Source organism: Neopelma chrysocephalum, unplaced genomic scaffold (assembly GCF_003984885.1).
Source record: "Neopelma chrysocephalum unplaced genomic scaffold, ASM398488v2 Primary Assembly neopelma1_188, whole genome shotgun sequence".
Taxonomy (NCBI): Eukaryota; Metazoa; Chordata; class Aves; order Passeriformes; family Pipridae; genus Neopelma; species Neopelma chrysocephalum.
The window spans coordinates 1741484-1768340 of NW_020897850.1; the positions used below are offsets into that span (position 1 = coordinate 1741484).

The 26857-nt window shown below is 45.1% G+C and overlaps 1 protein-coding gene across 3 annotated transcripts in view; it reads left to right on the plus strand.

Annotated features, from left to right (window-relative positions):
- Positions 1–26566, plus strand: part of PRR5 (proline rich 5) — a 73636-nt gene extending 47070 nt beyond the window's left edge. For all 3 annotated transcript variants that reach the window (XM_027702503.1, XM_027702504.1, XM_027702502.1), the window contains 4 exons: positions 3877–3968; positions 6156–6296; positions 22621–22759; positions 25421–26566. In XM_027702503.1, the coding sequence (XP_027558304.1) occupies positions 3877–3968; positions 6156–6296; positions 22621–22759; positions 25421–25971 (923 nt within the window). In that variant the 3' untranslated portion in view covers positions 25972–26566. The remainder of the gene's footprint in view (positions 1–3876; positions 3969–6155; positions 6297–22620; positions 22760–25420) is intronic.
- Positions 26567–26857: the final 291 nt, after the last annotated feature.

The window sequence follows — 26857 nt, forward strand, 5'->3', positions numbered from 1 at the left end:
TTTCCATTATCTTCTTGGGACTATGGATTAGCCTGTAGGAATCCATTCCTACAGCCTGTTGTGTCCTGCCTCGGTGTTCTCATGAGCTTTCATCGAGGGGAGGTGATTGCCTGGAGCAGCATCCAGGGGGGAAAGGAAGGATTGCCTCCTTCAGTTATAGCCTGCTTTTAATGCTCAGGAAAAGTGGAAAAACAGACTGAGATCTCTTAGGAAACAAAAAACTGAGCAGGAAGATCCCAGTTAGTTGAAGTATCTCGGTCCAGAATAATGCTGTAGGTTGTTTTAAGAGCTTCCATAAATGAGGCAAGACACTGTCTCTTTTTCAGCAGTCACTTTATTTGAGTGTCTGCACCGTCTGGAGGTGTCACCTTATGGCAGTAGATGTGAAGGATAAACCTCCACCTGATGGGATTTTTGTGTCCTGTGCTATTAAGTGGCATTTAGATGTGCTGTTAAATATGCCAGGTTGTGCCAGGGGAAGTTTAGATCTGATATTGGGAAAAATCTCTTCACCAGAAGGGTTGTTGAGGCATTGGAAGGGGCTGCCCAGGGAAGTGGTTGAGTTACCAACCCTGGAGGGGTTTAAAAGGTGGAGATGTGGCACTTGGGGACGTGGTTTCCTGGTGGCCTTGGCAGTGCTGGGGGAATGGTTGGACTTGATGATCTTCAGGGTCTTTTCCAACCTCAGTGGTTCTCTGATTTTATACATCATCAGGTGTGAAGTGGTTTGGGAGTATCTTCAGGAATTATTCCCCATGTAAACAGCCTGAAGACCTTTGGGAAATTAAGTTGGATTTTAAAGAAATGCACCTCTCCTTTTTCAAAGCTGCAGTCATGATATCACTTAGTTTAAATAAACTGCTCAAGCAGTGGCTTGGAGACAACCATTTCCATTAGTCTCAGCTCTCTTTAAATCCTGGATGTGACCTTTCATTGCTGACAGTACCACTGATCAGATTAAGATGGTGCTATGGGACCCAGCTTTCCTGATGAAGAGACAATAGCCCTGAACACCACAAAAAGAGAACCAATTTCACATTAAAAACCCCAAAACCCACAAAAAGAGTACTGAAACTCTTCAAGCTGAACACCAAAATCCTGAGTGGTATAAAATAACAACTTGGAGAGCACAAGGGGAGCTGTAAGGATCTCGAGGCCCTCACGGCTGCTTTGTAAATCACAAAGAAAGTTGGATTTTAAGTATCAAATCAGCAAATGACAGACCAAGCAAGGTCCAACCCTATTTTTTTTCTGATTTTACCAGCTTGAAAATCAAAAATACTCTATCTGATGTTTGAGATCAAAGCTGAGATGAAAAACTGAAAAGCCAGACCACTGAAGGGCTTCCAAATATAGGAGCGTGTTTAGGAAATACAAAATTTCAGCAAACTGTTGACTTTAAGCTTATGTTGTTTTTTTTTGGATTTAGTGTGTCATTTTGTGGTTGCCCCCTTAAAATATGGTCAGAAATTCTGTTAAGGTGGGGATTAAACAGGGACACCTTCCACTAGCCCAGGTTGCTCCAAGCCCTGTCCAACCTGGCCTTGGACACTCCCAGGGATGGGGCAGCCACAGCTTCTCTGGGCAACCTGTGCCAGGGCCTCACAAGCCTCACAGGGAGGAATTTCTTCCTTATACCTAATTATTTATTCTTGCATTTCTTTCAGGAGTTTCAGTTAACTTTTAGAAGCCCTGTGAAAAGTGATGCATGCATTTTTTATGTCATACAATATTGATTATAATTGTGCTTCGTTAAAACGAGCATTTAGAGTAACCCAGTTTCCTGGAATCCAGCAAATGCTTATGGTAAATGTAGGGATCTTTGCCTGATAGTAAAAAAAAAGATATATTTTTGAAAGGACATGTAAGTCCTGTTCCTTCATGTGAAATCATCAGCAAACCATAGGAATTCTTCCACAGCCCTCCACAAAAGGCCTGCCTGCCTAAGGCATTTAACTCTGCAGCCTTTCTGAACTGCAGCCTTTCCATCACTTCACAGAACAAGCTGCCTACAAGGTGGAATAAGTGTGTGACAGTAAAGGCACGTTTACCTCACCAGGGTAGTTTGACTTCATACAATTCTAGCAGCAAGATTTTTAAAGGACCAGATTTGCAAGGGCTTCGTTTCTGCTTAACCACAACTTGTGGGCAGCTGTCATGTTTAACTCTTTAAAACCCTGGTTTTAAAGGTTTTTAAGTGGTTGGGCTTCTCCTTCATCATCAGATTTGTGTCTTGCAAACACTTCAGTGTTTCAGACACTGGTAGGTGGGTGTTAAAATGCAAAGGTGTTGTCGTTGTTTAACCCCAGTTGCAGCTCAGCCCCACAGGGATGCTCTCCCACCCCCCTGATGGGATGGAGGAGATGGAAGGGTAAAAGTGAGAAAACTTATGGGTTGCAGTACAGAGAGTTTATTAGGGAAAGCAAAAATTTTGCATGCAAGCAAAGCAAAACAAGGAATTCCTTCCCCACTTCTCGTGGTTTGTCAGCGGTTCAGCATCTCCAGGGGAGCAGGGCCCCATCACACACAACACTGGCTTGGGAAGATGAACACCATCACTCCAAACATCTCCCTTCCTCCTTCTTCCCCAGCTCTGTGTGCTGAGCATGACCCCACCTGGTCTGGGATGTCCCTGTGCCCAGCTGGGATCAGCTGTCCTGCCCTGTCCCGAGTCCTTGTGCCCCCCAGCCCCTCGCTGGTGGGGTGGGTGGGGAGCAGAAAAGACCTTGGCTCTGTGCAGGCCCTGCTCAGCAAGAACTAAAAGATCCCTGTGTTACCAGCACTGATCCCAAAGCACAGCCCCTACCAGCTACTGGGAAGAAAATTGCCTTAGCCCAGCCCAAAACCAGCACAGGTATTTATTATTATTATTATTATTACTGCTACAGCTCCCGGGAAACTTTGGACTTGGTTCCCTGCTGTGTTTCATTAGAATTATTGGAAGAGAAGTTTTTTGAAAGTTTTAAAAACCTGAAACAGAGAACAACACCCTCTTCAGTGCTGCAGATGAGTGTGTAGGACAGAGAGAACTCCTGCCTGGTGGTGCAGAAATGAGGCCCTTGGCGTGCTGCACAGGGCAGCAGCTGCAGCACAGCCTGGTGATCCACATTTGTCACTGAAAGCACTTAAAGTCAGCAGCCCAGGAATAATTCAGGAGTTGCAGATGGGCCAGAGCTGATGCTGTTCGTCATGTGCTTAAAAATGCAGGGGGATCAAGTATCCCATAATCAAGATTGGCACTTGGCTAAAGCACTGGAGGTGCTTTCATGCATAGTTGCTTTGTGATTTGTGTGTAATTCTGGGCAAAATGTTCCCTGGCTGAGGCCCAGAGCGATACAAAACTTAAGAATAGTATCTGATTCTGACACCAGTAGTGATATTGATGGATTGCCATTGAATTTGCTTCCTGATAAGTCATATTGTCTCATCTGAAAGCCTCATAATCATTGATGTGTTCGTCTCCACAGTGCTGGTGGAGGTGCAGGGGCGTTGCTCTCCTTTTGGGGCACAAGGATGGCAAAGAGCTTGTCCAAAAAGTCACAGGGCCATTTTGGGGAGCAGGGATTTGAAACCAGCATCCAGCTGTTGAGACACGTTTCCTCTCTGTGGATCTGGGCTCCTGAGTAACCTCAGAGTCTCTGAGTTTACTAAGAGTTTACTATTAGTTTACTAATTTTATGTGTCACCTTAAAAGACAGAAACACTGAAGGATCTGATCCACCAAAAGGGTACTAATTCCACACTGCTGCCAGTAGCTGTTACGTGATTCATCTTAGTGTTTAATAGGAGATTCACTTTGTTTCCTGCATGTTTTACTCTTGGCAGTGAGCTGGTCACAACCTAAACACTTCACGAGTTTGTTCTGTGTTTTTGCAGGGCAGAAACTACTGGATACCTTAGCTGAAACCTGGGATTTTTTCTTCAGTGATGTCCTGCCCATGCTCCAGGCTATTTTCTATCCTGTGCAGGTGAAAAATTACTCTGTTGCTGTAGAATCTTGAAAAACTAGAAAAAGCAGCGTTACTGGTTCGTCAGCAGATTGATGCAATCCTTCATTCCCTCTCCTTGGGCCAACCTCCCAGTGCAGCTGTTCTGTACAGTCATGTCATGCAAATAAGTTCCTTATGCAAATGGGTTTGAAGTGCTTGGGTGGAAAATGTGAAGGGGAACTTTGCAAACAAAAGTGGAGTGCAGGGGGGCTGGTTAGTCCTTCTGCCAATTCACACTAAAAGCGGAAAAAAAAGGGTTGTGACTGATAAACTGAATTATGCACACCATGAAATAAGTGGAGCTGTGTGGACTTAAATATATGCATTTCCTCCTCTGCACTGTGAATTTGTTCCTGTAGTGTTTCCACTTTTGAAAAGGAATTATATTTCTGAGATCAAATCCCGTGCTGCTGGAAGGGGACAGCAATAGTCAGTGGAATTAGACCAGTTTGGATGAGCACAGATTTTGACTCCAGTAATTTTAAATCCCCCATAGATTGATCTGCTTTGGGTGAAGGCTCAATCTTCTAAGTTACTGGTGGCCACAAAGTGTTGTTTATCACTGAGGTCCCAAGGAGATCTGTACCAGAGAGTCTGGTACATAGATGCCTTCAGATTTTAGTGGGAGCTTGGTGCCTGAATGTATTTGGGGAAACTTCAGAAACCTCCTCCCATTTTTCCAAGTGAACTTCATGCTTAAAATGAATGCCCAGATATTCACAATATTGCTATTTGCATCTGCAGATAGTGACAGATATATGAAATCTGATTTCAGTGGAAAAGCTGTAACTTCACACAGAATTTGATTCTGAAAGGGTAGAGCTCAAAAAACACAGAGGGCTACTTCACTCATAGACTTGTGTCTTACCAGTAGAAGCTTCAAAACAATAGAAATAAGATGGTATTAAAAACATGCTGAAACACAAAAGGAGGTTTTTCCAAGTGCCCCATAATATAAATCCAAGTTATTTGGACACCTAGAGATACAAGTAGGCTCTCAGCCTGGTTTTCCAAAGCACTTAACTAAATTAGGTTTTGGAAATTGCACTGAACACCCTTTTTCTCTGTTGTGTTTCTGAGGCCTTTGCAAATATTTTAGTAACACGAGTCTCCTCCCCTATGAGATGGAAATAATTACTTGAATTTTCAAAGGAACCTTGAGGGGTAAATTCAAGTAGATCTAGTTGCTGATGTCCTGAGTTTACTTCACAAAGCCCAACTGGTGCTTATGTGCTCTTCTAAATTCTGTTCATTAGCAACAGAAGCAGGTTTGGGGTCTTCTTCAGCATAAATATTAACAAAGTGTTCAGTATAAATATTAACAAAGTGAAAAGGAATGGGTGGGGTTGGGTCAGGCTTCTTTAGTCCAGTCTTAAATAAGTCAACACCATCTAAACACCAGACCTTCCAGAAGTGTTAATATTTGGCCCACAACTCTCACAACAGCGGGTAAAAATATATGTGTACAGCCATATTTACCCAAGGAAAAAACCCTAATGCCAGCAGGAGGAACAGTTTTACAACTCCTCCTAGGGCAGGAGCTGTTAATCTCTGCAGACAGAGGTGCTGGTGTATTCTTTTGTGTTCTTCAGCTGGGAGTTCCTTCAGTGACATGGTGATGTTGAACTGCAAAAAGATGCCTTTGAAAATGCACTGTGAAAGTTCAGCTCTGCTCCTCCTGCCTTGTAGTGAAGTCTCTCAAACTGGAGAGAAAAGAGGACCCACAGGTGGGGCTGAGTCAGGATTCCAGCCATAACTTGAAGACAGTAACCAGCCAGTACTCAAAATCTTAGGAAATAATGGAAATTCAACCAGTTTGCAACCCTACCTTTTATTATTTTTTTCAAACATATGATATGTTTCATTAGTGATATACTGTTAAGCACAAAATATTCATATATATATGAATATATATATAATTCTGTGCTCACCCCAGCCCTTCATCTGCACACACACTCAGTCCTTGTCTTTAGCCTTCCCTGCTGCCAAATCACATTTACTCTGCAGACCCCTAGGCTGCTCCCCGGCCTTTGTTGTGTTTCTTTGGCTTTTCACTTAGGTTTGCCAGTCCTGTGATGGAAGGAGGAAGGAATTTTGACAGAGGATTTTTTCAAACTTGTTTTCACCCTGCCCGTGCTGGGCCTTTGCTCTGTTTGTGTCTGGCAGGGGAAGGAGCCCTCGGTCCGGCAGCTGGCCCTGCTGCACTTCAGGAACATCATCACCCTCAACATAAAGCTGGAAGATGCTTTATCCCGTTCCAGAGCCAGAGTTCCACCCTCTATCATTCAGATGCTGTTAATACTCCAGGTAAATCAGTTGCTTTTCTCAGGTTGTTTTTTTTTCCCCTCTGTCTTTCTGTGCTGCGTTGCTGAATTTGCTTGTTCATTGAAGACTCCTGACCCAGAATTCCAGAACACTCAGCTGTGCTCCTGCTGTCTAAAAGTAGGAGGCTGGAGAGATGCCTTGAGATCCAGAGGGTCTGAGAGCACAGAACAGTTTGTTTTGAAACTGGGGGCCTTGAAACACCAGGTTTTGCAAACAGACCAGGATTTCCATTAAATGCTGGGTTTTGCTGCACTGGCAGTTCAGGATATGAAGCTTCACATCTGGAGCAGGCAGCAAAGTGAATATGCAATTTATGGTTGAATCGTGGTCATATTTGGTCACTGGAACCAAATTCTGTCAGAGCTGGTGATACAAAAATATTAAGACCAGATAGTGCTATTTGCCTTCAGTGTTAGATTGGGTTTTTTTAGTAGTAATGAGGAGAAACAAAATGAGGAATTCCAGGCAAAGATTTTTTTACTTGCTTAATTAAAGAAAAGCATGAGCATGTGATGAGGAGAAGGGGGATGAGGCAGAAGGGAGGCAGAGAACCAGCAGTGGATTTTTAGAGGTTGAGGAAATTGAGATTTTCCTGGCTTGTGATTTTATTTTTTTTAATAAATATGTTTCTTTGCTGTTCACAGTACGAATTAGTTCTGTGTCTGAAATTTTTTTGAACAGCACAGTAATTTAATCAAGCCAGTGATGAAAATGGAGGCAAGGAGTAAGATTCTCTCTGCTGGGTCAAGAAATGGGATTTCACCCCTGTTATCTCAGTGTCCATTTGTTGGAGTGTATAATGGTGTGTTTAACCTGGTTTTGCCATTTTGCCTGTTTAGGGTAAAAGGCCAAATGCATTCTAGTTGCAAAGCTGTTGATGGAAATCAATAACCAAGTGAGAGGGAGTTTGCCCCTGGGTGTTTATTTCTGCATATGTTACCTCTGGTTGTGTGGTGGGGATGGTGAAAGTCCTTTCTTGGAAATTGCTCTGCCAAACTGGTGGTTTAAAATCTAATGGAAATTGTGGGAAAAGGTCAGAAGAAGATCTGGGAATTAGCTATTTACATGCTTAGCAGCGTTAGTCAGTAATTGGATTTCAGAACAAAGGCTTTTTTCCTAACTCAAATGTCACATTAAACAACAGCAAATTTTATACATTTGTGACATAATAATGGAGTTTTCTTGGTTTAGTTTAACTCCATGTGTTAATAGGGCTGGAAGGGACATAAAAATTCAGCTGTCTAGTGAGCACATGGTGGCCTTGTGTGCTTGCATTTCCCAGACTGAGGGGTGATATCCTGATGTGGATGTTGTCTAACCCCTGTTAGTGTCCACCATGACTGGATTAAAGTGGCACAGATTTGGTAGCTGATGCATTTGGTGTTATGTTTCAGCTTGTCACAGTGTAGGGGAAGAGCTCTGTCAGTCTGTCAGGAAAAGATGTGTGGGATTTCAGTGACCTCTGGGAAGTTCCTGACTGAGCTACTGCAAGGTGCACTCATTGTCTGGGCCCTGGCAGGGAGAATAAAACAATCCCTGCCAAAGACCTTCTGAATAAAAGGGCCTGAAATGAAGTTGCACCCCTTACTCTGTCGTTTGGTGGATTGTTTTCCCTTCTTTGCATCACGTCTTTTTTTCCTGTCTGCAGTGAGCAATTTGCTGGAGTTCTGTGCCAGCCTTGTATGGGACACCCTGGTGTGGGACACAGCACCCACACCAGTCCTCTGGCACACGTGAGAGAGGATATACTTTGAGACAGATGGGGTCATCAACCTGACACAGATCTCACAATTTGTCCAGAGAGACAAATACCTCAATTTCTTTGTGTTTAAAACATCAGACTATTAAAAAAAAAAAAAAAAAGCCTTGGAGAAGGAAAATGTATCTTCCCTATGTCTCTTTCTGAAGGACAAGAAGAACCTTCATCTCTGGGATAAAGCTGTGATGAGTATTATAATAACAGCCTGTATATCTGAAGCTTTGTTGGAAGATGCTCTCCTTTGAAAGGAGCGGAAATCAGTCCTTGGGTTAATTATTATACTTGGGTTCTTCAGTGTCACCAGTGCTATAACCTGGTCTGATGGCAAACCAGCAATCTGCCAGGAAGGAGGCAGCCCCCAGAACTGGGAGGAGGAGGGATATTCCTGTGCTGTTGAAGTCAGTGGCAGTTCTATCACAGCTTGGAAGAAGGGCCTTACACCACTCAAAGTGTGAGTTGCCTGCGCAGCGTGACCCAGTTACGAGGCACAAACTGAAATGTTCATCCTCTGTGGCTGCTCACAGGCAATGTAAGGCCTCCAGGATGCTCCCCTCGCACTTGCAGGGCCTTCAAGAGCAGAGTCACAACTGAGGGAAGTAAAAGAAGTAAAACTGCTTTTGAGCAGCGAGCGATGCTCAAGAGCTCACGAGGCTGCAGCGAGTTGTCAGTCTCACCCTGACGACCCTTTCACTTTGGGTGAAATTAGGGAGCTGGAGGGAGAGGAATAGAGGGGAGAAGAGTTTAAAAAGAGCTATCTCCTTTGTGCTCTGTGAACCAAAGAGAGCAAAACTGCCACCAGAGAATAAACAACCTGACTTATTTCCCAAGGCGTGTTGTCAGAGATCACCTTTGCCACCGAAACTGGAACGTCCTATGTCCAGGTATCTCTCCCGAGGCCTGAGAAATTTGGAAGAGAAAAACCAAAGAGCGTTTATCTGCGTCTTCCAGTTAACATCAAGATTATCTGAGTTCATAGAACCTCTCTGGGTGACCTGGGTATTTAAAAAGCCCAGAAGAGCACACCACGATATCTCTCGTGCTGAGGGATGAGGCCTCATGGAACAGAAGACAATATCTCATGCTGAGGGATGAGGCCTCACTAAACATAAGCTCTGAAGAGAAAAATAAAACCTGTGGTTTCCTTTTTGGGCTCTCTGAGCTTCGTTTGAACTCCCTTGCCCGTTGTCTTTGTCTGTAAAGGAAGACAAAATAAATACATAAAACTGCCCACTGGGACCTATTTGTTATCTCTGGAAAGTTCCTTACACTTGAAAGGGGAGTAGAAAAAGTACATTGCAAGATCTGAAAGCAAGATGCAAAGAGGGCTGTTTTTTCATCTCAGCAGCCAAAGGCAGCCTGGTGGTTAAAAAACAAAATAGCCTTTGCTATCACAAAGCTGCAGCCACAGATTTGCTGTGGCACTGCAGTGTATGTCAGCTGGAATCAGTTGTTTATGGCCATATGTTTTCAAATTTGGTGACTGCTTTTGAGAGCTTGTCCTACTAAGTCTCTTCGACCTGAAAGCATCGGTTGAACAGAGTGGTCTGGGTGTGAGGTTTCCACATCCTTTTAGTTTCTCTTTCCCTTTTTCTGAATTCCTGGCTTAGAAGGCACGAAAAGAAGAAAACCAAGGTATTGCAGACCTTATTTAAATGCAAATCACCATGTCAGAAAACCTGTGCTTCCCCTGGGTTGTGCATAAATTTGTTCCCTTCCTTCCTTCCTTCCTGGTGAAGGGGTGACTTGTCTGTGTTTCCAGCAGCTCCACAGGCACATCAGGGAAGAAATCTTGCAGCCAGGACACTGCCTGGCACAAAGGGAAGAGTCCTTTGTTGCTTTGTGTTGACATATGCAAAAACTGAGAATCTGGCCCTCAAGATTTGCACTTTTTAGAGCATTTTGTGGATACATTTGCTTCTGTGCAATATTCTCCCTTCCTGTGTCTTGTTTACTGTCTCTATCAGCAAGTGCTGCTTGCAGTAATTAAATTGACAGGGGTTTGTTACCCTGGAGTGAATTTGTATTACTGGGATTTTTAGCAAGGCACAGCATTTATTTGTCGTAGGAAAAAGATATTTTTAAAAGAAAATCTTGACCTTTTGGCCAGCGAGGAGTACTTGTCACATTTGATTTTGAGCTCCTTCGTGTGGTCTTTATCACTGTGCTAGTTTTTCTGGCGCTGGGAATCACGTCTTGCATGGAAGCAGCAAAAATGCTGGAACTGTTTCATCTGCATCTTGCCCGGGGCAGGTTGGGATGTGCCTTTGTTAACGAGACTGGGGACTGACCAGAGAGCTCAGAGCAGTGACAGCAGCAGTGACCTGACCTGGGCTTCACCACCACAGGCAGGGATAGATCTGCACTCCTGGGGCCCTCCCTTGTGACTAAGGCCAGTGGAAGGGCATTGCCACGTGAAGAGAACAGATTTCATTTTGAAATTAAGTACTCTCCCAAACTAGCTCTCAATATGCTTGACACCACCGTGTGTTAACACTTCTGCAACCTTCAGCAGTGGAAAAACAAGGAAACAACATAAAATGGTTCAGTTCTCCTTTGTTATCCCTGAACCTGGCTCATGAACACCACGGCACAGTGATTTAAACGTGCATCTTGTCCCTCATCTTTAGCAGAAGGACAGTTCCTGGGAACATGGCTATAACCTTGTCCATACCAATTAAATATGATTGTTTTCCAAGGCAGTTTGCACTGTGCAGATTCCCTTTGGGTGTGTGCTCACGGTGCATTTTAAGAGTACCTTGCAATAAGTAAAGTGTCAGTTCTGTGCAGGAGACCAGTTAGGTAATCAAGGGCATGGCAGCAGGTGGAGCTGGTCAAAATAATATAAAATGTCTCCTGGAGTTTGCCTGTGTTAATAAAAGTGGCCTATTTAAACCAGTGCAAGTTCATTGGTAGGCAAATCCTTAATCCTTAAAATAGAGCAAAATCAGTAAAATTATTCTTAACTTGAATTGGTCCGTGCAGACCCTATAATTTTGTTGAGTAAGAGGGAGAAGGTTTTAACTAATTGCATTAATCTGTACAAATGACTTCTGTGGACCCATTTGGGCCAGTAGACTAAAACTGGCATAAAGGCATAGAAATTTTGACTATTGAAAAGCTCTGAGCAAGGAATGTTCCCACGGTGCAACAATCCTTTGAGTCAGGGTGCTTTAATACTGTAATTCATGGGTTGTCTACAGGGGGAACATAAGAAAGTTAATCTAAGCTACCTTTTAAAAAAGATTAATTAAACCTCATTAGAACTCTGTATGGACACTCATTCTGAGAATTAAAGGGAGTGGGAAGGGAGGGAAGTTTAATTAATGGCACTTCAGTTCTACATCAGAGGCTTTAAGCACAGTTTATCTTAACAGCTTTCTGTTCTTAATTCAGTTAGCGTAATTCCATTTTAATTTAATTTAATTCCAGATAGACAAATTGGAATGGGGAATAGTGGCTTTTGAATTGCCCAGGGCACTTATAGGTGAGGTCCTCAGGAGGTGGCTCTCACTTCTTCACTTTCAGGATCAACCACACAGACCTGGGATCCATCCCAGGTGCCACCAGCACCGCGAGCGGTGTCTTATGGGAAAACGTGTATTCCATTTAATCTGACAGGGTGATCAAAACAAATTTATATGAAATGTCTCAGCTTCTGCCTCTTCCCAGGAAGGTGCACTGAGAGGGGGAAAGAGTTGTGAAAGGTATGGAAGCTCCTGCTCTGCCACACCACCTAAGCCCCATCCCCAGGCTTTTCCTCTCCTGCTCTGTGGTTGCAGGTGCCAGAACCAGCAGCCCGTGGGTGCAGTGGGTACCAGGCTGGTGGCACAGGGACTTCTGCAAAGGGCAGCTGCTTTGGGGAGTATTTCTCCCAAAAATAAAAAGGCTAATCTGTTATAATTTGCTCAAGGTAGGGGGAATGATGGAATGAGTCTCTTGGAGGCATCATTTCTCCCCTGAAGAGTGGGCAGGGTTAATTGTCTTCTATCAGTAATTTCACAGTCTCACCCTTAGTTTTGCTGCAGCTGCAGAAGAAACAACTATGGGTGATGTGCAACATGCACTGTGAAATTCATTAACTTGCCACTACCCAATTACTACAAGCAATTAAAAGGTAAACAGTTCTTCATGTGATAGAGCAGGACTCGGGTTACATTATTTGATTTAAACCATTATCTCTTGGGAGCCTCCTCCTGTTTCCAGTGAGCCAAACAAATAGCACATCGTTGGCCTTGGTGGTCTTGGTGTCCCCCAGACTGTGGACTTGTCTCCTTGTCGTAGGTTGCTTGTTGGGCTCCAAGGAAAAAAACCCATCCCTCATTCCTCCTGTGTCACTCAAGAGCCTTTCTCGGGGTTTCCTTCTTTAGCTGGAAAGAACAAAACCTTGGGAAAAGCTGTGGGATACTTCTTTTGTTTGTCAAAATGCCTGAATGAGATGAGGACAGATGTTGAGGCAGTATGAAGCTGATGCAGCTCTGCTGAAGCCCCCGGGTAGCAGAGGGGGAACTGGGCAGCAGTGTTGCCTGAAAAGCTCTAGGACGTGGTTACACACAGAGCTGTGTTGTTAACACTTGAAACAGGAGCAAGGAGAAGGCTTGCTGCCTGCAGGTGGCTGTGTGATGTTGTGTGCACTAAATCAAAGCACCGGCCAGCGCTGAGGGGACAAAGAAACACTTTTGCTTCAGTAGTAGAGTCATATTGCCAAGAGGCATCTGTTGGTTTCCATTACTCTGGTTGTTGCAGGAATTTTGAGTGCTGCTGGATTTTGCCAGTCCCTGGCAGGTGATGGAGGAGAGAAAATCATCCCTTTAGAGCCACTCCTGCAGTCACATCCCTGATGCCCGGGCTGTTTGCATTTGGGGAGTGCACTGCTCAGTGCTGGAAACTCAGATTTGGTCTGCTGGTATTTCTGTGTTTCCTCTCATTCTCTACACGCTGGATTGCTGAGGGAGGGTATCCATTCTGGAGCCAATCAGTTACTTTCCAAGTATTTTGAATTTGTCAAGACATTTTTATTGAAATTAAACTGTTATGCAGAAAGGTGTTGCTTTCAACAAAGCTTTAGCTACAAGCCAGGAGGGCTCCTTCAGACCTGGGCTCCCAAATTATTGCCTTGTGGGATTGATGGAAGCTCAGCCTCCTTGGGCAGGAGAATAACCAGAAAGTGCCAGGATAAACAGGTGATCTGCTGCTTCCTGGCTCACAGGGCTGAGTGTTGGTGGTGAAAACGGTGTTGCCACCAGAAATAGCAAAAATTTAAAAAATCCAGAAGGCAGAGCTCGTCTGCTCAGTCTGTTCAAGTGTGCTTCAGAAAAGAAAATGATTCCTGGAGTAGATTCAGTCACCTGTGAAGGGTGAAGCAGCTTGGAGGATGCTGAGGGAGGAATGTTCATGAATGGTTTAAAAGGAGAGTGTGACTCTGAAAGGAGGTGTCAGAAATCCTCACAAGCAGGTCAAAGCAGCCAAGTTAATGTTTGTGGCTCCTCAAAAGTGTTTTGTGGATCCCTTCAAAACAGCCTGGATGCCCTGAAGGAGGGCTCTGCCATCCTTTTTGTCTTTGAGTATCCACCTGAAAATAAATGCAAGATGGATTCTCTTGTAATAAATGAGAAAACACTCAGAGCCAAGAGTAGGTAAAGGCCTTGAATGCTCCAAGTCAGCAATTCCCCAGCAAGGTTAGATGAGCTTAACGTGTATAGATCAGCAAGAACTTCAGGAGGGAGCCTAAAAAAAGAAAGAGATTTATTCTCTTGGACATGAAACATCACATCTAATTTGGTAACTCACAGGCTGGTCTCTGCAGGGGCTGCACGTGCACTTCTGTGCACATGTGTACTTGCCTGGGAGTGTGATGTGACAGTCCTAAAGCACTTGTAAATGCACATAAACTGACTCCAGCTCGACTTTATTCCATAAAGAGCTCTTCAGAGACACTCACCTTCATACAGATTCCTTTGGTGGGTTGTTTCAAAGTCACATGGGGTTATTTGAGTGCTGTGGTCTGTGCTCAGGGGAGTCGCTCAGCTGGGAATCAGAAACCTCTAACTCTAAACCTGTAAAAGGCAGAAATTCATACCATTATTCCTGTTGGAACTTTATTAGCAAACTGGCTGTTCAGCTGCTGCTTCAAGGACTCTAAGCACTGTATTTAAAGCCTCAAAAGTAACTTCCTTGCTTCCAGTCATTTCATATCTTTTATTAATCTTCATCCTCTGCTTTGTCTTTTGCAGTCTCATATGAAATGTTTAGTGACAGGTTAAGAAAATGAACACATAGGATTTTGGGGAGTCAGGGGAAGAGTGGCCTGTTATTAGTGTTTGATGCTTTCTGGAAAGCAGAATCCTGTTGCTGGCTCTCCTTCTGCAGCCAAGCCATTTGAAAAGCTCTCACCAGCTGCACACAAACCCTGTCTGGGTGTTCAGTGTTCCTTATCTTTTGTCTGTGTCTCAGTGCCACCAGTGAAAGGCAGGGAGAGACAGAGCAGCTTCTCCCCCTGACAGTGACACAACGTGGCACGTGCTGGAGAGTCCAGGGAATATGACAAGATCTTTATTTCTGAGGCAGGCACAGGGCCCTGAAGTGCTGGCTCCTGTCAATGTGGCAGTGGCAACCTTCTCTCCCTGCCCTGACTGCTGTTGCTATGAGAAAGGCAAGAGGCAGAGGCTTTACCAGTGACTTAGGATAAAAAGGAGAGAGGAAAAAGTATTGTGAGGCAACATTCTCGTGGGTTCATAATGACTCAGCCATGAACTGTGCAGCTGCATCTGTCCAGCACGTGCAGAAAGGACAGCAGTGCCCAGGAATGGGGATGTAATGCCCAGGGCAGTTGTAAACTGGTATTAAATTATTCACCCAACAGGGGTTATTCTGATTTAAGAGCATTTGAGAATTTGATGTATAAGTCTTGCCTTTCCCACTGTGTTCTTTGCCGTGAGGTAATACCTGTTTGCGAACACAAAACAGAGGTTTACTGAAAATGGGTTCATTGTGAATTCTCAGTCCCCTGCACCAGGCTCAGGGAGCCCTCTCAGAGAGCAAACTGCTTTCTTCCAGCTTGTGCCAGTCTGAAAAGGTGTGACCTCTGTTTCCTCCCAGCCCAGGCACATTTTCCTGTTCTGCTTTTGGACTGCAGCAGAGAAACCCCCACGGGGAAGAGGGCACACACAGTTCAAGCAGATCAGGTTCAGCTTAGTCAACACAGGCTTTGACAAAGCAAAATTTAGTCCTCCCTTGAAGCAGTTTTGCTCCTGTTCTGAAACTGTTTCCTAAGGGCTAAAAAATGTCAGAGTTGTCTGCTTGGGATGAAAGTGGCCTGAGTCATCAGGGAAACCCAGGAGGAAGTACCTGACATTTTCTAGCCTGGCAAACACAGACAAGTGGGATAGAAGGAGGTTGAAGGAGGTGATCCTTCCCCTCTTCTCTGCACTCCTGGAGGCCACACCTGCTGTGTCCAGTTCTGGGCTCCTCAGCACAACAGAGACATGGACACAGTGGAGACAATCCAACAAAGGACCATGAGGATGATACAGGGACAGGAGCATCTCTCACGTGAGGAAAGAGTGAGGGAGCTGAGACTGCTCAGCCCAGAGCAGAGATGGCTCAGGGGCATCTTATCAATTGTTACAAACACCTGAAGGGGGAATGTACAGAAAATGAAGCCAAGCTCTTTTTTTTTGGTGCTCAGTGACAGGACCAGAGGCAATGGGCCCAAACTGAAACAGGGGAGGGTCCCTCTGAACATCAGGAAGCACTGTGTGACTGTGAAGGTGACTGAGCAGAAGGGGTCAAGAAAAGCACTTCGCAAAAGTAGCAGAACAGTCCATCCTCTCCCATGTTCAGAGGACTCAGTAGTTAAGCTGGTTCTTTATTTCTGGAAACCAGTTACTCTTATCAATTATTGACCATCTTCATCTTGATGGTTAAATAATTTCTAGCACAGATTGTTTATGCTCAAGGGCTACCACAAAGTCCCTCCTGTGCAGCAGGTTTTTGCATCCCTGTTTGCCAGAAGCACCAACAGATTCTGCAAGAAAGCCTGCACAGAGCATGACTTATTTCCTTCCTTTGCTTGTGCATTTGTCCTGCTACCACTGTTAGCAAGAAAACATTGAATTTAGTAAACTTTTAGTCTGACACTGCCCGGCTGATCCTGTGCCCTGTGTTACCCTCGGTGCCAGGATTGCAAAGGCTGAAGAGAATCCATTATCACATCTGATACCTCCATGGGTTTACTTTGCTCCGTGTGTAAATGGAGATGCTGCTGCTCCACAAAAGTAATTCTGTTTGTGTAATACTGGGGGATTGGCTCTGCAGGGCTGGCTTCCAGGGAACACGGTGGGCATTTGGAGGGGAAGGAGCCAGGTACCTCCTTCTGCTTGGGCTTTCTGATTTGTGTGGAAGCCCAGGGGGTATAAGAGCAAGGTCTCTGTTTTTCAGTAGAGTGCTGTGCATGTCCACTGAAAATGGGATTAGTTAATGAAAGGGCCACAGTGCTGTAGAGAAAACAACAGCTGTACACACCTGGGGACGACTCCTGAAGCCTCTTCTCCACCAGGTAAACCAAAAGATAAGTTTGCTGCCATAGGTTTGTCCGAGAGCATTGCAAGATCAGTAAAAATTGGATTATTAGCCTTTAAGTGTGTGCATGCATCTGTTCAAAGGCAGAGGGAGGGCTGCAGACCTCCATCCAGAATGTGACCCAGAGCATAACTTAAGGCTTAGGCAAGGACTGGGGCCCCATTTATGCCCATGCCTGCCCTGGGGTGGGGCTGGTCTGTGTTGCTCAGGTTCCAGATGGGATGCAGAGAAAGTTGTTACTTGCACCAGAGTGGGATAAGGAGCAGTCACAGCCTCCAAGAGCACTGCTTTCCAAAGCTCTTACGAGCAAGGCTTGTCTCTCTGACACAACCAAGCAGCAGCTCTCACTGTTTCTGTGGTCTCACTGCATCCTGCACGCCCTTATCAATTCTCCAGCAGTGCTGGCTGAATAATGTGTGTTTTCACTCCAGATATTATTCCGTGTCTGCCTTGCGGTGTGTCTTGTGACTTCTAATTTCAGTTTTCCCTGGGATTGGCTGGGCAACTATTATTATCCAGTATGTGTCAGATTATCACCACTGCATGAGTGTTTCTTTCAGTCATATTGATCTGACTCGTCACTGACAGAAAGAAATGGGATTCTTTATGCCTTTTTCTTCCCTCAGAGGAATCTGCTGCTTTGGAGCAGAAAGCAGTTACATTTCTGAGCTGTTTTCCTGTGTGGTTAAGACATGAGGCCAGGACCTCACTTTGCTCTGGGGCCTGACCCTGTAAATGCTTCTGGCAGTGTGTTTCCTGTCACACAGCACCAGGTCAGGACTCCTCCAGCTCCTTGTTGGCTGAGCAGGATGAGTCCGGCCACCAAGGTGCCCCTGTGGACCCACACTGAGGGTGCCCCACAGACTGAGTGAGGGTCAGGGGGTGTTATTTGGCCATGAGCTGAGCTGTACTTCTTGTCCATGGGCAGAGGGCTTTGCCCTTCTGGTCCATCAAGTTACCAGAAGTGATCATTGCTGAAATGATCATTAAATAATCCAGAAGTCTGTCTTTTACTCCTTTCTCTCCTGAGTCCAGAAGTTGGCTTCTGGGGAATCCCAAACCCAGGGATTGGCTCACAGCTGTTCCTGCTTGGTTTCCCTGTGGTTTCCCTTCCCTGTGTCAAGGACCAAGATATTCTGTGCCTCCCTCAGTGCTGTGTCTGCTCCTGGCAGAGGGTGGGACTTGCTCCAGAAGCCTTGCTTTGCCCACCCTGGCTGGAGAAAGACAGATTTTGTTTATGTTTTATTCTATTCTTCATTTGTTTGTTTAATTTAAAAGCTGTGCAGCAGTTTGCCAGTTGAAACAGAAGGCAGCCTTCTGCACTGATACTTATTCATGTACAGGTGCTGCTCAGCACTCAGTCTGAGTGCTGCATCCTTTAATCCATGGCCAGTGCACACTCCAGCACATCCACGAGCTGCAGGTGGGTGTGAAGTGGTTCCTCCACTGCAGCCAGTTTTTAGGGCACCCTTAGACACTGCTGATACTTTTTAATGTATGATTTATTAGGTTAATGATCTTGCAGTATTCTGTGCTCAAGAGGGAAATGAAAAGGAACCGAGCAGTTTTCTAGATGTTACTGGTGGTGGGTGCTTTTAGTCAGAACTGGAAACCACAGAGGACCTGTGGTTTTTATAAACACTCAGCAAAACACTGAGTTACTGCTGGTCAGTTAAAAGCAGTTTGGTGTTTAAGAGTTCTTTATGATTGTTTTCAGACACAGATGAGTGAAGAGTTACCTGGACAATGGGCAGTTGTCCAGCCAGAGCTGAAGCAGCTGCAGTAGAGATGAATGCAGAGAGGCTCATGTGGCAGAGGAGATCAGCAGATGACAGGGGGCTTGCCCAGGGCCTGAAAGAAGAGCTCAGGATGGATGTGGGGTGTCTTGGAACAGCAGATGTGAAGGGGACAAAGCCGAGGGTTAAAACGAGAGGAATCAGTGATGAGGGAGTGATGACCAGGTGGAGATCCAGCTCAGACACTGAACTGGAGTTACATGAGCCAGGCAGCAAGGAAAAGCAGCCAGGTAGCAAAGAGAACAGCCAGCAGAGGTTGGGTTCTGGTCTCTTGCCATATATGAGACATTCTGTAGAGAAGTCCTATTTTAGGAAGAAATTGTTCCCTGTGAGGGTGGGGAGGCCCTGGATCCTTGGAAGTGTCCAAGGCCAGGTTGGACAGGGCTTGGAGCAACCTGGGCTGGTGGAAGGTGCCCCTGCCCATGGCAGGGGGTGGAACTGGATGATCTTTAAGGTCCCTTCCAACCCAAAACATTCTCTGATTCTACACATGAAAAAAGGAGACTGTGACCTTGCAAAACCCCCCATCTATTCTTCTGAACACATCTGTTCATTCTTTCCTCTGTGCTTTTGCAAGAAGCCCTTGTGCCCTTTAAAAACACAGTAGGAGTTTGTGGTTAATTTACAGAATTAACAGGGACAGAAACCTGAGCAGTTCAGAGGGTCCATTCTGCTGGAATGACTTATGGGTTTGACTCATGGGGTTTTGTCCCCAAGCACAAGAAAAGTTTTGTTCCAGCAGTTCAGCAGATGGGGCAGCATCTTCATAAAGTAGATGCATCAATAACCTGTAGTCTTCAGGGTATATGGCCCTTCAGGGAGTACTTATATATTTACATAGCAAAAATAATCTTGCATAGGGCCCTTTTAATGCTTTTGAACTACTGTATACAGTTTTTTGGTCCTAAATGATTTAATTACAGGTTAATGAAGTTTGGGACACGGATACTGTGTTAAATGCAGAAATACATGTCTTTGTTCCTGATAGACCTCCATTTGCAATGATATTCACTTATTCAGGACTCAAATGCTCATTTTCCATGCCCTGAGAGCAAGGCAGGCTCTTGTCATAATATAACATTGTCATCCTTCCAGAGATAATGATGTGACTCCTGTTGCATTTCAAACCAGTGTGACTGAGATGAGGATTTGATCCAGCAGCTCCACTCTTCCAAAAGTGCTAAGGTACTTGCAGATATTTGATATTGAGCTATTTTGGCCCTCAACTGAGAAATAAATAGGTCAGGCAAGGCCTTTGAAAGGAATTTAATAGATACATCTCACACTCACAGAGAAGCACGAAACTCTCCTGCTAAAATGAAATTGGGTTCATGAAAGGTCACAGTTATCTTTTAAAGCAAGTTTTTGCATGTCTGCAGAGCAAATATTGCATTAAAGATAAAGGGAGAGTCTCTGTTTTACTGATAATGCTCCAAGTTTTCTTTTTTTCCTCCAAACTGTGGTGGAGCTTCCTGCCAGCTGAGCAGCCAGCCTGCTAGATATGACTTTTGCTTTGTTGCTCTGTAGTGACATCCCAAACCAGTAAGGCATCAAGCAAAAACAAGAAGAACCATGAGCTGCCAAAATAACAGCAAAATTTTTTATTATTATTATTATTATTGTTATTATTATTGTTGTTGTTGTTGTTGTTATTTTATTCGTGACTTTTAAGTCCTGTCATCAGTTTTTCATGAACTATTTTGGCACGAATAACTACTCCAAGCTGGCTTAACTCTAAATCTAACTTTGCCTTTATAAGCACAATCACTTACAAGTTTGGTGAAGGGTCTAAAAAGGACTTCATGTAACTTGGAGTATATATTGATATCGATGTAAATAGATGTATAAAGTCTAGATGTATCTTTCTTTACACACAGATACATGAAATATTTATATTTTTATATCTATATAAAGTATTCTAACCATACTTTCCTCTCTCCTGAACTTCCACCAGAAGTGCCTTCCCACTGAATTTGGTGTCACACAAGTCATTTTGCCTGTGGCACAGTGGATGGGGTAGAAACCTCTGGTGGAGAGATAAAAGTTTAAATGCACTCTCAGGGCTGGCAGATAAAGCAAAACAGAAGCTGTTCTGCTTTAGGGGGTGTCCATCCTTCCCCATGAAGCTCCTTGGCCCCATATGGTGCCATCAAGGGCTATTTCAAACTTTCCAAACCTAAACTTTCTACTTGGGCCGGGCTGGTTCATAAATAAAGTGATGGTGTCCTTCAGATCATATGGAAAGTTTGGGTTTGGAAAGCTGAAACTTTAGGATGTACTTGTGTGTGGTTAAATAGAGGCCCAGGGCGTGTTTGTCATTGAACAGCACAGCAGAAAGAAATTCAGGAAAACCACTCTTTTACAAGTTCAGGAGCCTTTTACACTCCTGCTCTCCCAGAAGCTCCACAGCAATTAAATGGTTTAAGGGAACTGCAGGAACAATGGCCAGAGTAGGAAGGATGTTGCAGGTGGACACAGCACGTTTGTGTCAAGGTGCAGAGCAGAAGAGGAGTCAGCAGGGCTCCAGCAGGCACCAGCTGTTGTTTTGTGACTTTTCAGTAGGTTTTTAAAAGCATCCCGTGGATGCAGAGCTGAGGAAAAAGTCTGGTGGCAGGGTGTGGCAGTGCTGGGTGGGTTTATGCTGTAAAGGTGGTGTTTTGTGGCCTCTGCACTGCAAAAGTGTGAACTAAAAGAGGGTGAAGGGAAAAGGGGGTGGGGATTAGCACTGCTCTGGGGAGAGCAGGGGTGAAGGTTGAGGGCAAGGCTAAAGAAGCAGCTGATTCAGGTGATTTTGGAGTCGGGATTTTGAGAGAAGAGGGTGCTTCCCATGAGCAAGGAGCCCATGGGCTCTCCAGGCACAGCAGCTGCAGGGCAGCAGTGGTGGGGATGAGGTGAATCTGTGACCCACATGGAATTCAAATTCTGCCCAAAATCCAGTTGTGTCCAAATTCAGATTCTCATTTTCCATTCATAAACTTTTCTGAAGCGACGAGCAGCCGAGGGGTGAAGTCAGCCATTCACAAACACTTCTGGTAGTCACCCCAGACTCTGGTTAATGAGTCATACTGAACTGTGAATACATCCTGAACGTCAGGATCCTTTCACATGCCGAAGGAAGTGTTGCAATTTTACTCACTTGATCTGCATATTGCTTTCTGGAGGCTTTCATCCCAGCGTGTTTTCTTCTTACAGTGATTCCAGGGGCATGTTATGAAATCTGGGATTCTGCAAAATTCAAGCAGAGCTCTTGCTGAGCGTGGCATTTAGGATCTTAAATTCTGCAACATGATGTGTCAAGCATATGGCCCCATAGCAACACACTAAGATGTGAATTTGCTCTGTGTTGCAGGAGGAATCCTGCACGTGAGCGTGCAGGGCTCTGCTCAGACAGTGCAAGAGCACACAAAGGGAGAATAACAGCTCTGCAGGGCTTTTCCATCACCTCTGCAGCCTTACAAGCCCACTTGTGGGTGGAAGTGCAGAGTTAACAGCTAAAGGCCAAAGATTTTCCCTGTGGGTGACTCTTACCATGCTAATTATAATGTGACTTTTGCCTGGGAAGGGATGAGGAAGGAGAAGAAGCTTCTTCACTGTAAATATTCATTGTTGAAAATACCCTGGAGGGTATTCCGAGGGTCTCAGTTTCACCTTTTCCTTAATGCTGCTGGTGTGGCTGAGGTGGCAGTGACACCCTGTGGTACCAGACGCTGTTGTTCAGGAGTTGAGTCCTCTCCAGCTTATTTTCTATGATTCTTTGAGCTCTGAAGCATCCTGTGACTTCTGTGAAGGCAAGATTTGGCCAAGATGAAGGAAGGCCTTTTGAATATCCCCCATAGCGATTCAGTCTGTTGAAAATGCAGGAGGGATACAACCAGTGTAAATGAGCAAAAAGTCCTGGGATGTTTCTAATTCCTCTTCACTGGACCAGACCCTCCATCCTCCCTGAGTGCCTTTGCACTAAGGAGGATGCACCTTCCTGGATTAAAATGCCCTGGAAATAGCTCTGGCCTGGCTCACATCTCTTGGCTTTGCAGTGAGAGGAATCAGCTGTGGGAACAAACCCAGATCACACCACAGTGCACCTTGGCCATGGCTCAGTGAAAATGCTTACCCCGGTGAGCCAGGAAAGCTTGTGGCTGGAGGGGGCTCATCCTGGGTGTTTTCTCTTTTTCAGGGGGTCCATGAGTCGAAAGGTGTGACTGAAGATTACTTGAAGCTGGAATCCCTGATCCAGAAGGTCGTGTCTCCTTACCTGGGCACGTACGGTCTGTACTCCAGCGACGGACCCTTCACGCACTCTTCCTGCATCCTGGGTAAGAATCTGGGCTCCCTCTGGCACAGCACAGAGGCTTCCCCAAAACCTCGCTCTGTACAGGGCCAGGATCCTCACAAGAGACACCTTGCAGCACTCACAGGAGGCAGTCAGGCTCCTTTTCTACGCCCCTGCCCTTCGCAATGTGCAGAGTCACAGTGAAACTTGCCGGCGGCAGAAGATGAAAACAGATCATCCTAGCAGTGCTCAGTAATAAAAATCAGTAAAAGTGAATCTAGAGTGTGTTCAGCATTTCCATTCTGCCTTTTAACAAGACAGCTTTAACACGGGGTGTTTTATGGACAGGGAGAGGAAGAAGCAAGAAGCCACCTCTGAAGTGCTCGGTGGTTCATTGGTGTTCATTAGTACACAAAGATCCTACAAGGCTCTTAAAATTAGGGAAGAGAGCAGGGATTTATCTTAGAGCAGACTAATGCATAAGCCTTCAAACAGGTAAAAGCTTTCTGCAGAGTAGAAGGTAATAAGTTGTTCTCCATCCCAGTGGAGGTGAGAAAAATAGAGTGAGCCACACGTAGCAGGGAAAATTGAGGTTACATGGAAGGAAAAATCTCTAATGTCACCTGAACTGCCTCTGGAGGCTGTTAAATCTTCTCTGTGAAGCACTTTATACACGTCACCTACATCAACATCCATAAGGAGCAGGGGGGGTAAACGTGGGGCAGAGGCCGAGGCAGAACCTTCTGGAGTCCCCTCCAGCTTATTTTCTGTGATTCTTCGAGCTCTGAAGCATCCTGTGACTTCTGGGAAGGCAAGATTTGGCCAACATGAAGGAAGGCCTTTCAAATATCCCCCATAGGGATTGGGTCTGTTGAAAATGCAAGGGGGATACAACCAGTGTAAATGGTAGTACCTGAGTATTTTAATGTAAATGCTGTGATGGCCTGCTTGAATAGAGCAAACAGAGGGGAAAATAAGTTCAATTGTGTGTTTTCTGTGCAGTCAATTTAATCTGTTTGCTTGTCAGAAACGGTCAGTAAGGAAGTTGATTTTCCCTTGAAGCTGAGTGGAAAAGTGGTTGTGTTGCAGTTTAAGAAACAAATCACTTTTAGGTGAATAAATAGAGGCCAGTTATTTATGGAAAATGGTTCAGAATTACTACTTTGTATTCATTGCTTGGCATTAAAATGCCACAAGCATTTAAATGGAGCCCCAAATTGACAGTTTTCTCAACACAAGCTTTTGTATGTCAGGACAGAAAAAAACTCGCCCAAAGAGAATAAAACACCAGTGAAGTGAACTGTTAGAAAATAAATGTTGTATTACATGACTGCAGAAGATAGGAAGGTGCTGGTGGGCCTCTTGCTGTGGTCTGGGGTGTGGAGCTGTAGCAGAACCCTTGAACAGGTCTGACTGCAGTCACTGAGCCTGGATCCAAGGAAGCTGAGGGCTGGAGCCTCTGCTGCTTTTAAACTGATGCATCCACTTCTGTCCAACGTGACATGTTGTGACCAAAAGCCAGAGTTCCTGTGGCAGGGCAGCCCCAGGAAACCTTCTCTGTTTGCCAGGGCAGACTCCTAACACAGAAAAAGTCCAAAAGTGAACTTGGTTCAGATGTTTCACTGCTGTCACAGGCACAACTGCAAAATACAGTTTTAAGTACAGAAACTGGCTTTTTTAGTAGTACAGCATATGATTGGATTTTGTGTCTAGATAAGCACATAATTACATATAATTTTATGAGACTGGCATTTGTAAAGGAAGTTGCATGGTTTGCAGGGAACATGTGCCAGCATCCTGATTTAAAAGCAGACAGTGTATTTGCAGTGCCTGTGGTTGACTTCAGAGGGTGTTTTGATCCCTTGCTCCAGGCATGCCCCTTTCATGGATTGGCAAAATGAGAGAAGCAAAAAGAAAGCTTCCAAAGAAGAAGACCTATTATTCACACCACTTTCTCTTTTGTTGGCACGGGTGGGTCTGAGTACAAAGTTTGCTTGGTGGTGATTTTTAGAGCACTCCAGCCCTAAACCACCGCTGGAGAAGGAGCTCTGTGCTCCCGTGCTGCCACCTGCTGTCTATTTTTTGGAAAAATCCCACTTGCTTAACAGCAGCGTTCGGGCAGTCACTGGCTTGAGTGCAGGTTTTTTTCTCCAAAAATAGGTTTCAGTGGGCATTGCCCTCCAGTTAACATTCCCAAACACTCCTGGTGCTCTCCCCACGTGTGATCTCTGAATGATGCTTTGAATCTAATTTTTCCAGAGTCAATAGAAAGACTGCCTGTCTCAATCCTCGTTGCCCCAAATTTAAAGAGACTTGATTTTCCCAGGGTAGGTGGAAGACTTAAAGTTCAGCTGCCGGAAATGAGTGATTAGAGCCTGAACAAGAGCAGAACTGCACTTTCTGCTCTTGTGTAAAGAAAATATTTACGATTTTATGTCACCTCTCCCACAATATTTACTGTTGTAAAGTTGTGTAAATATAAGCGAATTTCAGCTGTTATTTGTAAAGATAGGTTTGGGGGCTTCAGTGTGCTGAAGAAAAGCAGGAAATCTGAAGCCTGTGGACCTACAGAACCAGTGCAATGTGTTCTTGTGTAAAAGTTTCTGTCATTCAGGAAAAGCTCATGAATTTTGAACACTCGTAGTTATTAGAGCTATAAAAGTAGAGTTTGTGGGTGTGACTCTGGGTGTTCCTGTGTTCGCAGAGAAGAGGTTCTTCAGGCGCTCCAAGTCGGGCGACGTGCTGGCCAAGAACCCCGTGGTGAGGTCCAAGAGCTACAACAACCCTCTGCTGACGCCCGTGGCCGAGTACGAGACCGAGGGCATGGCCTCCAACGGCACCGGCATCCGCCGGCACTCCGTGTCCGAAATGACCTCCTGCCTCGAGCTCCAGGGCTACTCCAACCTCACCACCATCATGGACAACGGCTCCAAGAGCTCCGTGACGACCACCAAGAGCTCCCTGTCCGGGGAGCAGGAGCGGCCCGGCGCCGGCTCGGGGCAGTGCTCCGGCAAGCTCGGCGCGGCCGAGCAGCAGAAAGGACTCTTCCGCCCCATGGACGACCCACACAGGCCTTTCGAGCTGGACAGAGACCCTTCCTTGATTCCAGTTCCCTCTTCCAGCCCCGAGAACATAGTGGATCAGATTTTGGAGTCGATCGACTCGGATTCCGAAGGCATTTTTATCGATTTCGGCCGGGGCTGCGCCAATCCCTCGGCGTACAACGTGGACGTGAACAGGCAGGGCATCATGTGAAGGAGGCCGGGAGACAAACCTTGGGTTTTAGTATTATATATGGAAGTTACTAACACGAGGAGTCAGCTGTTTGTTCCAGGGCAGAACCTCTGCTGTAGGTCACCCACAGCTCTGCTGAAGTGAAGAAACACGAGTTTGCAGCAGGCAGGAATCTGCTGTGAGAAGGGGAGAAACTCCGACCGCTTCTCCCTGTCACTCTGCAGTCGGATTTCCCGTTGTCTTTATGAACTTGGGGGGTTCAGGAGCTGGCAAGTGTCTGGTAAAATGCTCTCAGAGCAGCTGGCAGTGTTTGTTCAGTAAAACAGCCCAGCAAATAGCTGTGCTCACTTTTCATTTTCTAAAGAGATTTCCTGCAGACAACGGGTTGTTCTCTGAACTGTAACACCTCAGCCAGGGTGAAAACATATCCTTTAAAAAAAAAAAGCAAACCAACCAAACAAACCCCAGAGGCTGTGGGCCTTTATTACCACAGAATACAGTGATAAAGAAGTCTCTTTTAATCTTTCTCTTGTACATCTTGTATGCACTCCTTGGCCTGATGGTGAGTGAGAGTTCTTGAAGAAAGGCGAATAAACAGAAATGTGCTTCCTGATGTCTCATGTTCTGTGTCACAGCCAGTGCTTGGTGCCTGTGAGAGAGTTGTCTCCAAACTGGCTTTTAATTGTGTGTTAATTTGCTCTGAATGTGACACTTCCAAGAAATCTGCGCTGTCAGCTCCTGTGCAGAGAGATTCCACGACAGTTCAACGTACTTGTTTCCTTAATAAATGAAAATTTATTAAGGCCTCTCGGGGGAAATCCTAATTTTATATCTATCTATCTATCTATCTATCTATCTATCTAATTATATATATCTATATAATATATATATTTTATATCTATCTATA